This window comes from Poeciliopsis prolifica, unplaced genomic scaffold, assembly GCF_027474105.1.
Source record: "Poeciliopsis prolifica strain line A6 unplaced genomic scaffold, Auburn_PproV2 SCAFFOLD001, whole genome shotgun sequence".
Classification (NCBI taxonomy): domain Eukaryota; kingdom Metazoa; phylum Chordata; class Actinopteri; order Cyprinodontiformes; family Poeciliidae; genus Poeciliopsis; species Poeciliopsis prolifica.
In genome coordinates, this window is record NW_026562376.1 from 4,701,283 (window position 1) to 4,721,263 (window position 19,981).

At 39.9% G+C, this 19,981-nt stretch overlaps 4 protein-coding genes across 6 annotated transcripts; 2 read left to right on the forward strand and 2 right to left on the reverse strand.

Annotated features, from left to right (window-relative positions):
- Window positions 1-304: 304 nt before the first annotated feature.
- On the reverse strand, window positions 305-8,566 carry LOC129361584 (carbohydrate sulfotransferase 8-like). Its single transcript, XM_055032547.1, has 4 exons — window positions 8,356-8,566; window positions 5,464-5,636; window positions 1,732-1,772; window positions 305-1,351 (listed from the first exon to the last, which is right to left on the reverse strand). Exons 2-4 carry the CDS (start codon window positions 5,582-5,584, stop codon window positions 362-364), a joined length of 1,152 nt encoding a protein of 383 aa, XP_054888522.1. The 5' UTR covers window positions 5,585-5,636; window positions 8,356-8,566; the 3' UTR covers window positions 305-361.
- A 1,721-nt stretch (window positions 8,567-10,287) lies between these two features.
- On the reverse strand, window positions 10,288-13,948 carry si:ch211-218c6.8 (apoptosis facilitator Bcl-2-like protein 14). Its single transcript, XM_055036805.1, has 6 exons — window positions 13,900-13,948; window positions 12,913-13,135; window positions 12,616-12,693; window positions 11,477-11,535; window positions 11,132-11,404; window positions 10,288-10,407 (listed from the first exon to the last, which is right to left on the reverse strand). The coding sequence occupies exons 2-6, from the start codon at window positions 13,127-13,129 to the stop codon at window positions 10,390-10,392; spliced, it is 645 nt and encodes a 214-aa protein (XP_054892780.1). The 5' UTR covers window positions 13,130-13,135; window positions 13,900-13,948; the 3' UTR covers window positions 10,288-10,389.
- A 317-nt stretch (window positions 13,949-14,265) lies between these two features.
- snx20 (sorting nexin 20) lies at window positions 14,266-17,094 on the forward strand. Of its 3 annotated transcripts, none has more exons than XM_055033467.1 (3): window positions 14,266-14,505; window positions 15,493-15,635; window positions 15,705-17,094. In XM_055033467.1, the coding sequence occupies exons 1-3, from the start codon at window positions 14,496-14,498 to the stop codon at window positions 16,374-16,376; spliced, it is 825 nt and encodes a 274-aa protein (XP_054889442.1). In that variant the 5' UTR covers window positions 14,266-14,495; the 3' UTR covers window positions 16,377-17,094. The 3 variants fall into 3 exon arrangements, with proteins under 3 accessions (XP_054889442.1, XP_054889451.1, XP_054889433.1); XM_055033476.1 differs by having other exon boundaries at window positions 15,493-15,632; XM_055033458.1 differs by having other exon boundaries at window positions 15,493-17,094.
- Window positions 17,095-17,206: 112 nt separating this feature from the next.
- On the forward strand, window positions 17,207-19,738 carry mphosph6 (M-phase phosphoprotein 6). The gene is made up of 5 exons (XM_055033592.1): window positions 17,207-17,411; window positions 17,679-17,791; window positions 18,249-18,339; window positions 18,421-18,521; window positions 19,147-19,738. Exons 1-5 carry the CDS (start codon window positions 17,364-17,366, stop codon window positions 19,283-19,285), a joined length of 492 nt encoding a protein of 163 aa, XP_054889567.1. The 5' UTR covers window positions 17,207-17,363; the 3' UTR covers window positions 19,286-19,738.
- The last annotated feature ends 243 nt before the right edge of the window (window positions 19,739-19,981 follow it).

Genomic DNA, 19,981 nt, shown 5'->3' on the forward strand with positions numbered 1-19,981 from the left:
CTTTCTTTTATGCCATAAGAGAATTAGGGAAAAAATGAAATAAAATTGAGAATTAACTTCTTACTCGTCTGTGGGTGAATCTGTCTTGCTTGATGTAGGAAAGGAGTATTGTCATGAAGATTAATGTTACGTCTCACTTGCTTGGTGCAACCAAATTTTAAATCATGATGGGAGAAAACTTCAGGTATGGCATTAAACTTTATGGCTCCCGCCTTTTTTCCCCGGGTGGGGCTAGGTTCACCCAGGTGTTTTGCACAGCTGAATAGTTGCCAGGTTTGTTTTTGATGAAGAAATGACATTATAGCATGATGTAAATCTTTATAAAAGTCAATTTTACATGATACTGTCGCTTTACGGTGTATTAGTGCAGGTCGGAGAACGGTTTGGGGTAGCTGAACATCAGGTAGTCCCTGTAATAAAACTCAAACACCTTCTGCCTCTCTGTGTGGTTTAGCTGGGAGAAATAATCCTGCGTGATTCTGGATGAGGTCCGCTTCACCCACGGGTTTCTATCCTTGAAGTCCGGGAAGGTGAGGTTTTCCGGAGCGCCGATGCCATGCAGGAGGAAGTCGGCGTCCTCCTGCAGGGTCTCTATCTTCCCAATGAAGTCGTACGGGATCAGACATGGGCTGCAGAGCTGGCTGACCCGCTCCCAGTGGATGTCCATCCCAACGGGTCGCTGCGCGTCCAGCAGGTACTGAACGAACTCCCTGAAAGTGACGCCAGAGCCAGTTTTCAGAGCTGAGCTTGTGGCGTTGGCCCGGTATCTGGAAATTATGGCCCGTCCGAACACAGGATGATAGTAGGAGTTTGGACTTTCAAACTTGTCCCGGAAGGCCGAGACGAGCCGCTCGAAGGGCTCCCTGACGAACAGAACCTTGGTGTAGGTTCGGAGTCTCTCGGCGATACCGGCCCGATCGTAGCTGTCCAGCCGTCGCAGCTGGTTGCTGTAATGAACTGCATTGTGAGGAATATCCTGAGTGGACCGGGCTCTGCCTGCCAAAACCATCAGGACCCGTTTCCAGTTGGAGCAGCCAGCTTTTGGCACCTCACAGTACAGCAACCGGAACCGGTCCTCCACGTAAAGCCGAGACACCTGCTGCACCCTGACCTGCCGCTTCCAGCGGACCTTCTGATACTTGGAGCAGACATCGTTCAGCTGGCGGCGCCGAGACCGCTGCGTCCTCAGCTCCGCAGAACCTACATAGGGGGCGCTCTTCAAAAGCAGCTTCCTGTGGCGCTTAATTATGGGCTGCTTCTTGCCCAGCAACGGGTCAGAACAAAGATGGAGGACAGGCGGGAAGCCGGGGAAACGTCCAGCTGGGATGTCTTCAGTTTGCCAGGACGGAACCTGAAACACAGAACAGAACCAGAACCAGAGTAAAGACCAGAGACTAGAACGTCTGAACCAGAGTGAAACTGTAGCAGGAATGTAAGGGAGTTTTCACACTCAATAGTCCAAATTAGAATATTTGTTACATTTTCAACTACTACGTTTTGCTTTCACACTTCTCTGTGTCAAATGAACTAAACCCTTTAAAAAAAAAAACATTCCCCTCCTCGCCTGTGGTGGCGCTGCACCAAGAACCACTGCAGTAAACAACACAAAAACCTACAAAGAAGACACAGAGGGCAGTTTCCTTTTGAATGAAACGTAAATAAAAATTGAGTTTCTGTTGCTGCTGTAATGCTGCATGTGTCCAGCAGGTGGTGCTTTGGCACCATGTTTACCTTCCGTTCAGGCCGAGTAGGAACTTCCGGGACAGGAACACCTGAAACAGCAGAATACAGAGTTGGACATGTCTGAGTTTTAGCTGTTGCTCTTCATGTCTGCGTGACGGAGCTTCTGTCTGGTTCTGGTTCTGGTTCGGTGTCAGTGAGCCGTTCTGATGAAAAAAAGATGAAGCTGCAGAGGTTCTGCTGCCTCAGTGGTGCACATCCTCTAAAAGCTCTCTCATGATACTTTCCAGTCACACTGGCAGATTTTCAAATATTCATGAGGCGAACATAAATAAAACATTGATGGAGGGGATGAGGATGGTGGAGAACAATTTAATGTCTCAAGAGGAACCATCCAGAACCATCCACAGGAACCATATTCATAACAGAACTGGACCAACATCACATCCTTATATTACAACTGCAGATTTTCTGTTCACATATTTCGCTTCACTTGTTCTATTCTACATGTTACGTGGCCCATTAAATGTTGTTGCTGTATAATTTACTCGTATATTAACAGGGAGACCTGAATCATTTTACTAGATTTTGTTATGAGACAAAATTAACTGAAAAAATAAACTTACTTGTCTACAGATTCAGGAAAGGAATAACAAGATTTAAAAAGCACATTTTCTATTAAAAAGCATTTAAATCTTTTTAAATCTCAGTTTATGTGTGTAATTTGTAAAATGTTAATTTTGTGATATGTGTTAATAATATTAATTACTATACGTTAATGTTGAAATGTTTCATTTTTCTGTCAGGAAAATTAGTAACCACTTTGCTGGAAACTAACGTGGATCCTAATAAATATTAATTTGCACATGTTCTTCTCCACATGTTAAATTAATGTGTAACAGCTTCACAATTTCTGTTCTACATTTTCCTCTGCACATGTTACAATCCACAATTTCTTCTTCACATTTTGTGTGAATTTGTACCAGCTCCACATGTTCCAATTGCACATATTATCTGCTTCAATATGCACCGTGCACATTAAATGTGCTGGGTTCGCATGTTCTGCTAAACATATTCCTTCTTCCATCTGCATATGTTTCATCTGCACATGTTCTGCTCTACATTGTGTATTTGATATTTTCTGCTATTCATGTTCTATTGTAAATGTCCTGCTCCACATGTGCTGGTTTCACATAATCTGCTAGATATATTCCATCGCACATATTTCTTCTTCACATGCTCTATCCACATTTTAGTTCTTATGCTCTGCTGCACATGGTCTACTTTTATTTGTATGAGCTCCACATGTTTCAGATGCACATATTCTATTGGACATGTGCAGATGGAACATGGAGGGGCAACATCTGGAATAGAAAACACAGGAAAACATTCCTGCTTCAAATGTTTCATCTGCATCTATTTTTCCCCAGGTTTCTAATAGTTACACATCTTCTGATGCACATGTAGCATCCCTATACTCTGTTGCACATGTTCTGCTTTACATGGTATATTCCACGTATTTTGGAACTTTCTTCGACTCCCCCTTGTGGATTGGAGTGAGTTTGCAACTGTTTTAGCTGTTTTTCTTGTGATTGCAGAGTTTTTGTGTTGGCTGCATTTTATCTGAGGTTGCAGCATTTGATGTTTTGTTGATTGAAGGTTTTGCTTTTATTTTCTGTTGTTGCACCATTTGTTTTGTTTGCATTGCTTTTCCGTTGTATTTGTTTTTCTCATGTTTGTGGCTCGTTTAATTTTTGTTGCACCGTTTGCACCTGTCAGCCACCATATTCTCCACCTGTTCTGCTGATATATTTCAGCCCCAGATGTTTCAGTTTCACTCTGTGATGAGGTTATGACCCGAGTGCTGCAGAAACATGAGAGGAACTGTCATGTGACTCTGCAACAGCAAACCAGGAAGTGATGAGTTGCTTTTATTTCGTCCCAAAGCACTCGACACCTTAATTTTCCACTCCATTGATCCAATTAACAACAACGATCACATGATCAAATTGCCTCATCAGTTTCACACCTCATATTTCTGTAAACACAAACGTTGACACATCGGGGAGTTTGGATGGAGCTGCTGTAGTTTTTTTTTTTAAATGAGTCATAAGAGACACAGAGCGCAGGGAGGGAGTCCACAGGGACCAGGTGGTTGTAGAAAACGGGGCAAGAAACAGAAATAGATCAGAAATCTTCCAGAAGACATCCTGAAATATCACGTGGCCCCAAGCTTTGTCTCCACTCAGCTGAGTAGTTCTGGTAGTTTCTTGTGCATTTTTTTTTTTACCATAATTTGTGAGCTCTAGTTTCTTGGTGAAAAGTTGAGTTTTGTCTTATTTCAAATGTATTAAGATATTTGTAGCAGAAACTAGACCAAAAACACTTTTTTTGGTAAGATTTAGTGTTTTTGCAGTGTGACTGTTAGAATCACGTTGGTTGGTTTTTAAAACCAGTCCAGACTTTCTGCTGTCAGTTTCTTCAACGCATCAGTTCCAGTTTAAATCATACAAGTGAAACAGCAGCCAACCAATCACAGTCACGCATCCGGAGCTGCAGTTTTAGGCTAATATCTGCCATCTTCCAAGGTTTATCGTAGCTTCAGCCTGTAACACAAGCAGCAGAAACACTTTGTTTACTTTCACCATGAGCGCTGTTGTCATGGATGCAGTCCAACTCCACAGAGGGAGTTAATGAGTGGGACTCAGGTGAAGCTGGAGCTTAATTACAGGTGCAAACTCTGAGCTCCTCCCGGATCACTTACAGAGCTCCTAAACCTCTGCTGAAGTTTCCAGATTATTGTTCGTTCAAGTCGTTGAATGTCTGCTTTTAAGATCCAGAAGTGCTTAATTATCACATGTGAGTCTCTGCAGCTCCAGCTGCCAGAATGTTTATATGGGGGCAGAAAGAAGGTTCTGGGTTCGATTCCCAGCCTGCAGTATTTCTGCATGAAGTCTCCCAGATTTAAATCCCATCTGATGTCTCTGGAGAGATCTAGAACCCAATGGAGCTTAAGAAGTTCTGGGCAGAACTTCCCAAAGTACGGCTGCAAGTAACAATTATTCTAGTTATCAATTAATCTATCAATTATTCTAATGATTAATCAGTTATTCTGAAGATTAATCAGATATTTTTATTTCAGCCTTTTTGCTTTAAATATAAACTAATTCTTTAAATTAGAAAATAAACATCTATTGCCTAAAATGCAGTAAGATCTTTCCTTTAGTGATCATTGGTAGCAAAGCCTGTAACTAAAAAAATACTTCAAACTTCAACATGTGAAAAACTCAGAGCTTCCTGCTTAATTTATCAATAAAGTGGAGGACTTATCTATTATTTTATTAATTAATGTAGCAAAATGTGCTTATTAGGCGATATTTACAGGATGTGAACAAGGTGAAACTAAAATGCTACTTCAAGAGTTCTGGGAAGACGAGGATTATTTCAATCTGAAATGCAAAATATGTTTTGCATATTTTTGCCCTAATTCCTGCTTAACAATGTTGTTCTTTCAGCAACTGAGTCTGTCAGTTAAAGATTTGATTATTAAATTAGTTAATAATTTTTTCAATAATGGAATAATCATGATTAATCTGACTAATAATTCTCGTCCTAGAATAAAGAGTATGGTTTATAAATTGGACTTTCCAGCTACAGTTATCAGGTAAAGATGATGAAACAGGGGAAGGAGCATGAAATGCATCTTTTAACAAACAATAAAGAGTTTCAAATCCACAGCTTCACTCAGACTGACTCCAGACCAGCCGACCCGACAAAGCCAACCTGGGTTCTGTTGCTGCACGGAGTCGGTGAGATGTTGCAGGAGGAGCAGAAGCAGCAGCGACCCGACTCCCAGGAGAAGCGGACACCAACGGAGGCGGGGCCGTGAGCAGAGGAGATTCATCCTCCTCAGAGCGCTGCGGTCCCACAGGCTGGTTCCGGATCAGCCTCAGAACCTGAGGGCAGGAGGTCACAGCTGGGTCACTGCATCTGGAGTTAGCGACTATTTTAGTAATCAATTATTCTAATGATTATTCACATTTATAAATAAATGACACATCTTGCAGATTTTTAATTTAACTTAAACATTTTATACAATATTATAAATACATCAAAAGGTACAAATAATTTAATACCTTTTTTAAATTACAAAATAAATGTTCTTTACCTGAAATTCAATAACAGCAATCCTTTAGTGTATGTTTTCTGTATTATCTTAAGTGCAAAATGTATAGAGATATAAATTAACACGTTTTTTTTGCTTAGAGTTATTTGCTCTGAGTTATTCTTTCAATCAATTCCCTTTTTCAGAGTCTGTATACGCTGGTCAACTATCAAATATAACACATCTTTCAAAAGTTAAATAATGAGCCAGTGAAACTTTTCATCAATATGAAGAAACTATTTACTTAAACAAGCTCCAGTCTTCCTTAAAATGTACAAATAAGTTAGTTTTGTCCTATTTCAAGATATTTCCATTAGACCAAAAATGCTTGGTTAGATTTTGTATTTTGCAGTGCATCCTACAAATTGCTCCCAAACTCTCTGACGATGTTTCCAGCGTTTTGCTGGGTAGATCCTCCGGTCTCTTCCTCTGCCTGTGGCTCCATCAGCTTGGAGTGGAGCCCAGCTGGGACATATTTATAGATCAGAGTGCTTCAGGTTATTTTTATCCGCAAATACAGAAACAGAGGAGGTGAAATCAGATCGCTTCTGCAGCCTGCAGCCGTTAATCTGCTTGAAGATTCCTGATTCAGAAATCTGAATGTTTTACCTCTGGAGGAACGATGGTCACAAAATCTGATGAGTTTTTAAAAAGTCTTAGACTAGTCTTAGATTTTATTTCTAGAAAAACATGGACATTTCTGAGTCAAATATGTTACAGTTTTGGAGTTTCTTCCTAATTTCTGTTTTCTTCGCTATTGAAGTGGCTTATGAGGTCACCAGGTTTCCCTGCAGGAAATGGAAATGTTTCGACAATTAAACGCCCCTTTGACCCACAACAGCAGCTCTGCAGCATCGAGTTTATTATAATAATCCCATAAAATCCAATCTGATCTGGGATTTATCGACTCTCTTGGTCACAGCGTCGTTCCTGCAGCAGGAGAAGTGGTTTAACGATTATTCCTGAATATAATCCACAACCATTTTTCTTATCTCAAATTCTGCAGAAGATCAAAACCTTAATCCAGAATCATTGCAGTTACTTGTATATTTGCAGGTTTGTTTTAGATAAAGGATGCAAACAATTACTTTACTTACGATTGTTTGTTAGATTAAAATTAGTTCTAACCTATTGACCAATAACATTTATTTCTTTTAGTGTTGTAGTTTGACCTCCATTCAGCAGAGGGCGCCGCAGGTCATCCTGAAGCAGAACCCTTAATACAGAAACAAAGATGGCGGAGGAGTTACAAGAATGGAAAAGACTATCGGTCCAAGTGGAGTCGGGTGTGGGATGAAAAGGAACTTTATGCGGTTCTGTTTTGAAATATAAACACCTGATGAACTCCTTATGACCGTCCACCATCTTGATACAAGACAAAACTAAAACTATTATCAAATATCAAACAATCGGTAGTCGATCAAAAAGATTTCTGAAAAGTAAATCTGGGCTTCTGCAGTAAAACATAGCTGGGTCAGGGCAGGACTCAGACTCTCGACCCGAGTCTCTGCAGGACTCCTCCTTCCTAATTTCCATCAACATGTTTGATGGAAATTAAACATTTGCATCAACATGTTTACAGTCTGCAGGTCACCATGACGGTGCCGGTCCGACCCCAGCAACAGCCCGGATCATGTTTCCATGAGACAAACAGGAAGTCAGCTGGGGAGAGATGATCCCTCTGAGGATTCCTGCAGGAGTTTAGGAAAAACATCTCCAGACAAAAACCTGGAGATGTTTTGAGATTAAACTGACAAATTATCTAACAAGAAGAAGCATGAGGTTCTTTAAAATGTGGACCGGTGTGTTGACTTTAGAAAACCCAGAGGACCAGAACCAGGAGACCACATGGCATTCAACATGGATTCTGCTCCTCTCCTCTCCTCCTCATGCAACAACATATTATGGCCACTGGAGGCAGTCAAAACAAGGAAGATCAAATTTCTGCCACAACATTTTCAGATTAAACTCAGAAACTTTGTAGAAAAATTATGAAAATTGCAGAATTTGAAAAGTCAAAACTTTTCAACTTTTGAAACTCAAAACAGGTTCTCTCTGTATCTGCTACACCTTAAAACATTTCTTCCTTCCACTAAATTTTCTGTGAATTTGTTTGGAAACAGAACTAATCAACTTTTTCAGCAATTACTTTTTGTGGTTGCTTATAAAGCTGCAGATGGATGACCCAGGTGTTTCTAATACCTGTAAACCATTAACAGGTGTTAATTTCCGCCAATTTCTGATATTAATCTCAGAAATATTCTAGAAAAACTTTAAAATTTCTGAGTTCAAAAGTGTAAAATTTTATGAGCTTCTAAATGTAACATTTTTTATTTGTCTTTTATTCAAATCAAATCGATTTATTTTCCAATTAATTATTAATTTGCTGCAGGAGAAGCTGTTCTGGTTTAGTCAGGTCCAAAACAATCTGCTGCAGGAAAGTCAGCTGGATCCTGTTCTGGTTGATTCGGATCAGAACCGAGCAGTAACAGGTAAGACCTGGCGCTCACCTGAATCCCGGATCGGCTCCAGGTTCGGGTCCGGCATGGACCTTGTCCGCCGGCTGCTCCGCTCTGGGTCAATGATGATGGAAAATAACTCTGACTGAACCGAACCGAACCAGGGACCGGAGTCGGTTCGATGCAAAGAACTCTGGAAGCGGATCGATGCCGCCCGAAGTTCCGAACCACAACCGGAGTTCAGCGGAGGATCAAACCGAACATCAAGCGAGAGAGGAGAAGAAGACACTAACCGGAAGTTTACTACGGGGCCTTTCACAATAAAAGTCAAAAGGCAGTTTCCTTCAAGCCGCTGCAGACCTGAACCAGTGAATCCTGCAGATGGTCCAGAACTTCTCAGAACTTGTACTGTTTTCACTTCACTGGTCCACGATCCGATTCACTTCCAGACATGAAATAATATTAATCATAATAATAACACAGACTGTGTTAAAACGGGAGCTGGGTTGTAAAGTTACATACTCAGTTACATTTACTTGAGTATTTTTAAGCTGCTATAGATTTTACTTCATTATGAAGTATCTATATCCTTACTTGCGTAATGTTTCAGGATACTTTACCCACTTTGAATAACTTGAATAGAAAGGAACAAGCTTGTTTTTATCAAAAATTCACCACACAGACACATACATGTAGTGATTCGTAGGTTTTATACTGAAAGAAATGGATTTGGAAAAAGGATTATTTTTCCTAATTTTATTATTCAGTAATTATATTGTTGATATGAATTATTTTCATGTTGATTTTATCAAACCAATATTTGGTCTGTCTGATTCTTAGTTTTAAAATATAAAATATTATATTAGTAACTCGCTGCTTGGGTGCCTTTTTTTTCAACCAAATACTTGTTTTTTCTTTTGCTTGTGTAATTTCTTGAATAGTTTCGACTTGAGTAAAAAAATGTTAGTTCCTCTTAACTTGAGTACAATTTTTGGGCGCTCTGCTCACCTCTGGTTCAAACGGCAGGACCAGAGATTAAAATAAAGATTAAAATAAAGTAACAAGATAAAAAAAATGCTTAATTTTAGTTAAAATAAATACATTTTGAACTCACAACCAGCTCCCAGATCCAAACTAATTACAAAACTTTTATGCCAGCCACCCTTCAGGCTTTTATTTTGTAGCAGCAACCGGAAGTGCAAACATTGACCGTTATTGCAAACGTCCGGCGGTAACAGGCGCTTAAATTCCGTGACAAAGGGGGGGGGGAAAAAAAGAAAAAAAAACCTTGGTATTTTATTCTATGTTGCATGCCTTTGTGTTTTGTGTTTATGCTGTAAAGCACTTTGAAATGCCTTGTAGCTGAAATGTGCTATACAAATAAAATTTGATTGATTGATTGATTGATAAATTGGCTTCAGCCTAAAGCAGCAGCTCTCCTGAGGGCGTGTGTTTATTTGCCTCTTTGGGGCATTTTGGGGACTCAACACACTTCGGTCTTTTGGGGACTAAGGTCTGGTCCAACTGCAGAGGACCAGAACCTTTTGGAGTTATGCGTTAGGTCAAAGGTCACGACCATGTGAGCTATTTTTATCTTTGGTCTCCTCTCATTTAGAGCTACATGAATTAAAAAGTTATTTCAACAAAATCTACTACAGGAATTTATGTTCAAATGAACACAATTAATCACAAAGAGACATTTTTACCTCATGTTTTAATTACAGTTTATTTTTATTATTTAACCCTAAATCCAGTAGATTGTTTTGAAAAACATAAGTACAATTTTACTGGTTTTGAAACTATATATTCGTCTTTCCCTTTATTTACTAATGCATTTGTGTCTCTCTATTGAATTAATTGTTTCCTCATTTTTCCCACAACTCCATTTATTTCTATGTATAACTATCCTCATTTATGAGTATAGAGGTTCTGATCACAGGAAAAATGAAAAAAGAAATTAAAAACTAAACGATTCCAGCTGAGACGATCAGTTTATTTCAAAACCTTCAGAGGAATATCTTAATACAAAATAAATATCTTCAAGTCGTTCACAGTTTCGTCTTCTTTGTCTGACAGATCCGCTGTTCAGTCAAAAGCTTCCTCCTGATGGACAGAGAAACAAGATCAGAGTGAACTCAATTCAAATAAAAAAAAAAAAAAAAAAAAGCAAGAGCAGAATTTACAGAAAAACCCATTTTGTAGAATAAAAAATACTTTTAGAAAATGATCAAAATCTGGAACATCTGGGAAGGATTCAGGTTGGAGAAAATATCTCTCATGATTACTTCCTGCTCTTAAAAGCTGTTATTTTAACGCGCGTGTTAAACTCGAGGCCTGGGGCCAAATCTGGGCCGCCACAACTTTTTATGTGGCCCTTTATAAATGACATCAATCCAAGTTTTTTGTGCAAATTCACATAGAATCAACAGATGCCCACATTTTTAGCGAGTCAATTACAAATTTTGTGTAAAAATGGTCAAAAACTTTGTGTCTAAGTGATGCTAACTCCTACCAGCAGGTGGCAGTATTTCTTATGTTTCTGCTGCCTCAGATTTACTAGATATAAAGTTATTGTCAGCAATCGATATGGCAAGTAACAAAAAGTCACATTTACTGTCATATCAATGCACAAAAATTGCAAAGTGTCAAAATCTTTGCTTTTGATTATAAAGAAATAAATTTGATTATAAAACAAACTACGAAATCCTGGAGGGACTAATTAATGTAAAAATATGTTCAATATTATTTAATATGAACAAGTATGTAATGAATGCACAGACAGTTATTCATTTCAGTAATCAAACCGGATCAGAACCAGCCCTCTTACCCAGCCTCCTTGCTGCTGGACCCAGCCAGCGTGGTTCTCTGCGATGTATCGGGCTCCGAACTGCTGTACCGCCCTCCGGTGGACCACAGTGACGGAGGACAGTCTGCTAGTCACCTCAAAGGCCCAGGCGATCCTCTGCTTCTGGACCAGCCCGTCTGAGCATGCCGCCTGGCCCGGTGGCGCCACCAGGTTCTGCACGGTGCAAGTCAGCTTTTCAAACAGGTTGTAGTTCAGGTTCTGGAGCTGCTGCTGCAGGGCCGGGTTCTGTTTGAGCTGAGCAGGAAAATAACTGGTTAAACAGAGTTTGGTCCTGTGTTTTGGTTCTGGTTCTGGTTCAGAACACACCTTCATATTAATGTCATCTCCAAGTGTTATCATCAGCTCGACGAGTCTCCGGATGATCTCTGCAGCGACACAGAACCTTTGGATCAGAACCTTTTCCATATAGACAGCGATCAGCAACCTTTTCCATTCAAAGAGACACTTTTGCCCCTGTTGCTACAAAATAAAACTCATCTAGAACTGCAAAAAACGATATTCTAACTATATACTACATAAAATGTTTAGCTTTCATAACACTAAAATTGTAAATTTATTTCTACTTTCAGATTCTGGTTCAAAACAAATCTTGTATCATTTAAGAAAAATAAATTGTAGAATAAGTTTCTATGATGCAGAAAGATAGATAGTAGGAACGCAAACAATTGACTTATGATTAATTGTCGATTACTGGTTTATTACAGGCGCGTCAAACTCATTTTCATTTTGGGCCATATCAAAAATGTAATGTTCTCAAAGGGCCGATTGTGCCAAAATGTATTGATAAAACCAATTAAACTGTTAAAATATCAATAAATAGCTCTTTGTTTCAGCATTCAATAAGTGTTTTTTAAAATTAAATATTAATCATCTTTTCACACTGATCCATCAAGGGCTTTGATTATTTAAATCACAGATTTTTTGGTGCTAATATAGAAGTATTTGTATGGAATTTGTACAATATTTGCCTTAATTTGTAGTGTTAAATATGACTTCTTGTTAATTGCCGTATCGGTCATGGACTATAACTTGAGATCAAGTAAGACTGAGGCAGCAGTCACTTAAGCCCAATGTTTTTGGCCAATTTTGAGAAAAATGTGGAGTAAAAATCTGAGAAATTGTGAGGATCTATTGATTTCGTGTGTATTTTACATATTTGTGAAAAACAGGAGTGACTTATTGATATAATTTGGAGCCTAAAGGGCCACTTCATTCAGTTTGACACATGTGGTTGATTAGATTAAAACGGGTCTTAGACCTTCTTTTATTGTTGTAGTTTGGCCACCTATCCAGCAGAGGACGCCACTGGTCATCCTGAAGCGGAGCCGTTGATACAGAAACAAAGATGGCTGACGCCGGATGTGGTTGTGTTGTTAAAGCCCAGAGAGTCTGTTAAAGGTGCTGTTACTGTCCGGGTAACTGGTGGTATTTTTTAATCGTCTCACCGTCTTGTGTCTGGAGGTTCTGCCCGGTGATTGGTGCCGACTCGGCGATCTTCACCAGCTGAATCGGGACATTCTGGGCTGTGGAGCAGTCCGGAGTTTTGTTACAGATGCCAAAGTTTTCTCTTTAAAATATGATCAATTTAAAACCATGTTACTATGGAAACACAGTCATACAGAGGTGCTAACTGCTCCAATAGGAAACAGACAACCGCTGGAAACATCTGGGATGATTTATTTTTTGTAAAAAGTCATCAACGCTCAGCAGGACCAGGTCTGGTTCTGGAGAATGTTTCTGACCTTCTTTTGGAGATCCAGAACGATTGAAGGAGTCAGACTCTATGTCCGAGGAGGGTATTCGAAGAAGACATGTTTTTTTTGGTGATGGTTTTCTGGGTGACGAGACTAAAGAGCTCTCTGGTCCTCCGGGTCCCTGGAAATATGCCACTGGTAACCTGAGGTTGCAGTATTTCTCCACCAGCCGTAACACCTCGTCTTCATCCTGCAGACTCTCCATGTCCACCTGCAGGAGACGAGCAGAAAACATTTGATTTCCCACATGTCCTCGGTCTGTTCTGTCTCTTCACCAGTGTTGCCAGATTGGGACGGTTTCCTGCTGTTCAACAACTTTGGGTGGGTTGTGAAAATGTGGGCCACTTTGCACAACATTTGGGGATTTTTAGAAAACATTCAGAAGAAAATTCTTTCTAGATTGTTATATCAGATTATGTTGAATGTGACATCGTCAATAATTAGTAAATGGAGTATTAGCAGTGGGCGATATGGACTAAGAATTTTATCACAATATTTTGTTATTACGTCTTTTTTAGGTAACATGGCTTTGTGGCATAACATTCATAGCAACACAAACGAATATTCTTGAAGATGACACTTAAACAAGTGTGATTTATTATTTTATTAACACGAGTTCCATGCATTAAATATATTTTTAATCCAGCTGACAGGATTTGAAACTTAAGCCTCAAACTTCTGAAAAGTTTTCCTCGAGCTGCTGAAACACGTTCAACTTTCCCAAACCAGCCAGCAGATCATATCACTGCTTTTAGACACCCGGTAAAATGAGTTTTACTGTTTTTAACCCTAAACGGTGAAACTTAAAGAGTCTAAAGTTAAGTTCCTGCTCCAGCTGTTTGGTTTCACTTTCCACAGAAACAACACAAACGCACCTGAAGGCGCGTAAACGCCGCAGAAAACGCGTCCGTACTCAATAAAACACACAGGTGTGTCTTTACTGGAGTCACAACCCGAACCAGGACCAGAACTCACCTGTGCAGCCGCGACTGCAACTGTACGCTGGAAACTGTACTTCCTGAAGTCCGCCTACGGCCACTAGGTGGCGGTGCAGCACTTTAGATTTGCTTCGTTTCTGACAAGTAACGGTCAGGCAACACCATGACGCAGAGGGTGGGACTAATATGATCTTTTCATGCCTTTAAAACTATTTTTATTATTTTGTTTTCTTTGGGAATTTAACTTAAATTAACTGAGTGTTTCTTTGTCACTGAGCCTGATTTCAGTTTAGGACCAAGATTATATTAAATCCTCCATCCTCCCTGAGCCTAACTCCACCCGGCTGCTGTGTCGGCTGCTGTAAAACAAGCGCTCCTCTGTCAGTTTGCTGTTGGACTTTGTTTCACTTCCTGCAGTTCCTATTTTATCAGCAGAACTTCCTCATTTCAACACAAATGAGTTCTGCACCGCCTGCAACAGACCCGTTCAGAACCCAGAACCAGTTTAATGACAGAACCAGTACAGCTGACCCAGTTGGTCCAGCAATGAGAGGAGCATGAGCCTGGTCGTCTCCCAGCAGCTCATCTGACCTCTGGCTTTCTCCAGCGAAGGGTTCTGAAGATTTGGACCGGATGGCTGCAGGTACTGTTGTTTAATCTGAGTTTTCAGATTATTTTGCCTCAAAAATGTAAAACTGCTTGAAGTTCTGCAACACAGCTGCAGACGTGTGATTATTAAGAAAAATCTGCAGATTTTGTGACTTTTTTTAAGCTACAGTTTAGATCAAAGTTATCAAAATCCTGCATCATTTCAGCAGAGAATAAAATCTATTTTTAATGAGTGGAAAGGAAAAGGTTAAAAGAGAAGCAGAAGAGTTTTCAGAGCATTTCCCCCTAAAAATCCAATGAGGAAGGTTCAGCCTGACATGAAGATGCTGCAATCGTTCAGAAATCATTTCACAGTCTGGACTCTACAAAGGGCTCACAGTGGCAGTAAACCAGGCGGCCAAGTATTTGCTTGAATTCAAGTTTATATCAAACTCGTAATTTTATATGTAGTGTGGAATTTTAATATTATTACATTTCTATTTAATTTACACACTGGAATATTTATAAATTATAAAATGATAGTATATCTTTTTGAAGCAATCTCTTATTGGACATTTTAAAGGCTCAACATAGGATATACATTAATGCTGAAGCCAATGCATAGATTATAAAATAGGGGTTATTGGTAACTAATCACCCATGAACATATATGTATACAGTGACTATGAAAGTATTAATCTCCTTGGATATTTTACCCTTTTATTGCTTTTTCAAAGCAGTCATAAAAAAATCACAATCAGATGTCAGAGTAGAAACTAATTTCTACAAGCACTAATTAGCTGGACCTCTGTTAAATTAGGTCAGTTAAGTTAGTATCTAATTTTACGTTGGATATTTCAGTTTTTACTTAGTTTTTTTAATTATGTTGATCAGGACTGAATGTAAAAGCAATAAAAATTAGCGTTTAAATCCTAAAACTTGTTTTCTGACTGTTTATGTCATATTGTTGGTTTGGGTCCTGGTAAGGCAGCTCTGTAGATCAGTGGGGTTTTTATCCTGTGTTTGATTCTGGGTGTTTTAGGTGAAAGGCCCAGTTGTTCCAGTTTAACCACTAAGGAGCTCCAGCAGAACTTGAAGCTGGCGAAGCAAAATGAGCGACCGGTCCGGCTGCTGTTTGAGATCCCATCCAGTCGAGTCGTGGACCAGCTGCTGAACAAATACGTGGTGAGACAATCAGTAGAAACCTACAATCGGTGGAACTTCTCCAACTGTGTCCATGTTCTTCCTCTACAGGCGTATCAGATTGTCGTGATGCGCTCTGGCAGCTTTGATTCCTGTCGCGTTTCCATCGAGCGCCGCTACAGTGACTTCCGGAAGCTTCACAACAAACTGCTGGAGGAATTTGAGGAAGAGCTTGAGGATGTTCTCCTGCCCCCGAAGCTCCTGACGGGAAACTTCAGCCCAGAGAACATCCTGGAGCGCCGCCTGGCCCTGCAGGACTACCTGGCCAAGCTGTTCGCCACCCGCTGCGTCAGACACTCCGCCCACTTCTCGGAGTTCTTCACCGAGCACGAGCAGAAGCAGGCCCACGTGCTGCTGCGAGCGGGCCAATTCAAGGCCGCTCTGGGGGAGCTGCAGACGGTCCTGGAGATCCAGGAGAAGCTGCTGCCGTGGCAGAAGTCCACCCTGACCGTCCCCGCCCTCTCTGCGATCGCTGTGTGTTACCGGGACCTGGACGAGCCGGAGCAGGCCTTCTCAGCCGCTCAGCGAGCTCTTCCTCCGGTGAGGCGCTACGGACTGAAGCCCTACAGAGCGGCACTGCTGGAGCTGCTGGTGGACCTGGGGTACCAGCTGGGTCGTCCCGTGGCTCAGCTGCAGGACGAGCTGACGGCCATCAGGAACGGCGAGAGAGGGGAGGTGTGCTTCCGGTCGCTGAAGGAAGTGGTGATCCACAAGTTCATCTGAGGAAGAGCAGGAACCCAGACTTACCTGAGAACCTGACTAGAGAAAGTCTGGGTCTACTAAAAACCTAAATGGCCTCAAAGCATAAAAAAGTTAAGACTGAGAGTGAATTCCCACCAGTCTGCTTCAATCAAACTCTAGTTTGTTTGTCTAGAAAGTCTGAATCATTTGGTGTGAATCCGCAACGATACGGACCAAATTCTAACGCATATGAGAAGACCAAGTGGACCAGAGACCTGCTAAAGCCCTAAAGAAGTTACTGTGAACAGTTCTTTCTCCCCCCACAGTCTGTCACTATTTTGTTCTGGATGTTTTCCTATTATTTAGTATTTTGGCAACATTTTATAACTATGTTTATTCAAAAAGATCAGCAAAATGTCCTGTTTGGGCTTCAACAAAGGAGCTAAATAAATCCAAAAGATTTATTTATTAACTTATTAATCAGCCACACTCAGTTTTGAGGAGACAGTCTGTTATTACTGTTGAGTTTTAACAGCATATGCTAACAACCAAATTTTTGTCTGATCAAAAGGGAAGAAATATGATTTGTTCCCAACTGAAGAGTCTGGATGATCTGTCGTCTTAATTTATTTTTTTGGCACAAACTTTACTTTATGTAGGATTTTCTGTCATCTGGATTACTATTATTATTTATGCTCCCCTGTCTACTTTCCACATTCTTGTTTTTCTTGTACATTGTCACAAATAAAGGTGCCTAAACAATCAATGAAAGAAAAGAATCGAAATTCTTCTCCTCCTCACCAGCAGGGGGCGCCAAACACCAAGATCAACCGGAAGCCGATCGATTAATGCAGCCTGATGACCGTTGAAGCTACTCGGGGTGCTATTCATCAGACTGAGAGGCTCGTGGCGCAGGTTGTGCAAGGAGCTGAGTTTCAAAACGTTTTAGTTTTGAAAGCTCATTTTAGTTAAGTTAGTTTAGTTAATTCGGTTTAGTTAGAAGTAGCTCATCTGTCGATCGATTCAAAAATGGCCGCGGAGTCTGTGAAATTGTCTAAAAACCTGCTGAGGATGAAGGTAAGCGTTAGCATCCGGAGCTAGCATGATTGTTTTGTAATTATATGTAAAAATAAACGTGTTTAAATAAAACTACACAAAATGTTTCCTAATATGAATATAGACTTTCTTTTTATCTCTGATCATGAGGTTTTAGTCACAATTTTAGGGGGTTTTCTCCTGTAGTTTACTGTAACATGTTACTTTCTCTGTTCTGTAGTTTACTGTAACATGTTACTTTCTCTGTTCTGTAGTTTACTGTAACATGTTACTTTCTCTGTTCTGTAGTTTATGCAAAGAGGTCTGGACGCTGAAACCAAGAAGCAGCTGGAAGAAGACGAGAAAAGGATAATCAGTGATGAGCACTGGTACCTGGATCTGCCGGAGCTTAAAGCTAAAGAGTAAGTATCAAAGTTTCAACCGGTCTGAGATCAGTTTCGGAATGTTATTGTTGGATTTATTTGACCTAAATGAATATTGATGGCTATATTTAGCCAGTTAGTTTTAACCAACAGACATCAGACAGTGAACGTTTTATGGAGTGCCCTTTGTAAAGTTACACAGTAAATAATTAACAGCAATATTTTTGTTTTATTTTGCCTGTCATGGAGAAAGAAAATGTCGGTGTTCCTTTTTCCAAATCACATTTTTACCCTTCCCTTCATACATGATATTATGTATGAATGACAATACAAAATATTTAATTTATAACCTAAATGTTTAGTTTACAAAGTAAATATTTAGGTTTCAAATTAAATATTTAGTTAGGAAGCCAAATAATGCTGTCCTTCCTATGACTTTACTTTATTTATTTAGCTGTAGGTTATTTGTAGAGCATCACACAGTTTGTTGTTTCAGGAACCTGATCATTGAAGAGAAGAGCCTGGTTCCCTGTGAGGATTTGATCTACGGGCGAATGTCCTTCAAAGGGTTTAATCCAGAGGTGGAGGTAAGAACCAACAAAACCAGTTTGAAGTTTAAAGTGAACCTCTGAGTGCAGTCTGACAATGTTTTATTCAATTTGTTCCAGAAACTGATGGTGCTGCTGAATCCTAAAGATGAAAAGGAGGAAGAGGAGGAGGATATGGGCTGCATGCAGACAGACATCACTGATGAAGATATGGCTCTCAGGTAAAAATGGGAACAGATTATGAACATCCAGACTAGAGATGATTCATTAGAATAAATTTAGTTCCAATAGATTAGCTGATAATATTCTTTTAGTGTTGCAATTTAGCTGCCATCCAACAAAGGGCGCTGCTGGTCATCGTTAAGCGAAGCCGTTGATATAGAATCAAAGATGGTGGTTAGATCACTGAATTATCCAAACAGAGTCCGGTTGGGTTGGAAAATATAAACACTCATCAAGGTCCTTAAGCTTCACAAGTTTTTATTTTTTTAAACTTAGCATATCATAGAAATTTAGCCCTTTTATTGAAAGACGGTCGGTCCAGTTCATACAAGCAAAAATGTGTAATAGCTGCGTATCAATTCATTGTTATTCAGACAACATTAGTTTAACTCATTAGCCAATAACTTTTGCTGCTAACAGGCAGCAGAGCTTGAAGTTAGCTACTGTTATAAACCTTTTGAAGATATTTAAAACATTCAGGCGACGGGTCAGCAGATCAGGATTTAGCTCAAACATTTGGGGAGAAAAATCCCCTGAAAAAGTTAGCACTCCTGTCCACCGTTATGTTTGCATGAGTGTTGATTGGTCAACTCTGACTCTCAGCTTCCTGTTTCTGTGTTTTAGGTACGAGAGTTTAGTAGGAACCATGAAGAAGAAGTTTGCAAAGAAGCGCGAGCGAGCGGCGATGGACGAAGACGAAGTCAACCAAAACGTGGTTGTGAAAAACTCCAAGAAGAAAGCCTTCTTGAAGCCCCAGGACTGAAAATATTGTAATCATGAGGAAAAACGGGAATATCGGAAACTATAAACTGAACGGACGCTACACCGTTTAATCATCTCTATGAGACGTATTACTGCCAACCGAGCTTTTAAAGGAACAATTCAACGTTTCAGCTCGTCGCACCGGAATATCCGCCGGTTCCACTTTGAGGTACACGCCTCAAGACATTCGGACTCGGACTGTGAAACAGAGACAACAGGAAGTGGCTGGATGAATTTCCACATCATTAAAGCTCTGCAGTGAATCTCCAGAGGGACTAAGATTAATCTAATTTATGTTTAGAACTACACAGATTGGATTGAGTTTTTCTTATTTAAAGAGAAATGTTTTTTTAAACATTTGTGCTGCTGCAATGTTCTTCAGGTTGCCAATGTAGATGTAAAAACATGTGAATAAAGCAGATAGGAGTTTTTAAAATAAAGTCTGTAACCTTCATGCATCCTCCATAGACAGGACATTTCAGAACTCAACTGAGCAGGTGTACTGACTTTCAAAAAAAAAAAGGAAAAACATCTATTTTATTGAAAGTTACTTTCAATAAAATAGAAATTTTGTCCTTTTTTTAAAATATTGGGCTCCAAAAAAGAATCTACAATAAATGAGGTCGAAGTCATAAAATGTCAATAAACCAACATTCAAGTTGGACGCTGCATTGAAATTCAAGCTTGCCTAAGGACA

Bases quoted from the DNA above. Each gene is read 5' to 3' on its own strand.
- LOC129361584 (XM_055032547.1), bottom strand. From the start codon at position 5,584: ATGAATCTCCTCTGCTCACGGCCCCGCCTCCGTTGGTGTCCGCTTCTC. The intron at 1,773-5,463 runs GTTGGCTTTGTC...CTGCTGTTTCAG, and splicing joins CGTGCAGCAACAGAACCCAG to GTGTTCCTGTCCCGGAAGTT. The intron at 1,352-1,731 runs GTAAACATGGTG...TCTGTGTTTCAG, and splicing joins CTACTCGGCCTGAACGGAAG to GTTCCGTCCTGGCAAACTGA.
- si:ch211-218c6.8 (XM_055036805.1), bottom strand. From the start codon at position 13,129: ATGGAGAGTCTGCAGGATGAAGACGAGGTGTTACGGCTGGTGGAGAAA. The intron at 12,694-12,912 runs GTCAGAAACATT...ACTGCTCCACAG, and splicing joins TTCTGGATCTCCAAAAGAAG to CCCAGAATGTCCCGATTCAG. The intron at 11,536-12,615 runs GTGAGACGATTA...GTGTCGCTGCAG, and splicing joins GAACCTCCAGACACAAGACG to AGATCATCCGGAGACTCGTC.
- mphosph6 (XM_055033592.1), top strand. From the start codon at position 17,364: ATGGCCGCGGAGTCTGTGAAATTGTCTAAAAACCTGCTGAGGATGAAG. The intron at 17,792-18,248 runs GTAAGTATCAAA...TTGTTGTTTCAG, and splicing joins CCGGAGCTTAAAGCTAAAGA to GAACCTGATCATTGAAGAGA. The intron at 18,522-19,146 runs GTAAAAATGGGA...TCTGTGTTTTAG, and splicing joins GATGAAGATATGGCTCTCAG to GTACGAGAGTTTAGTAGGAA.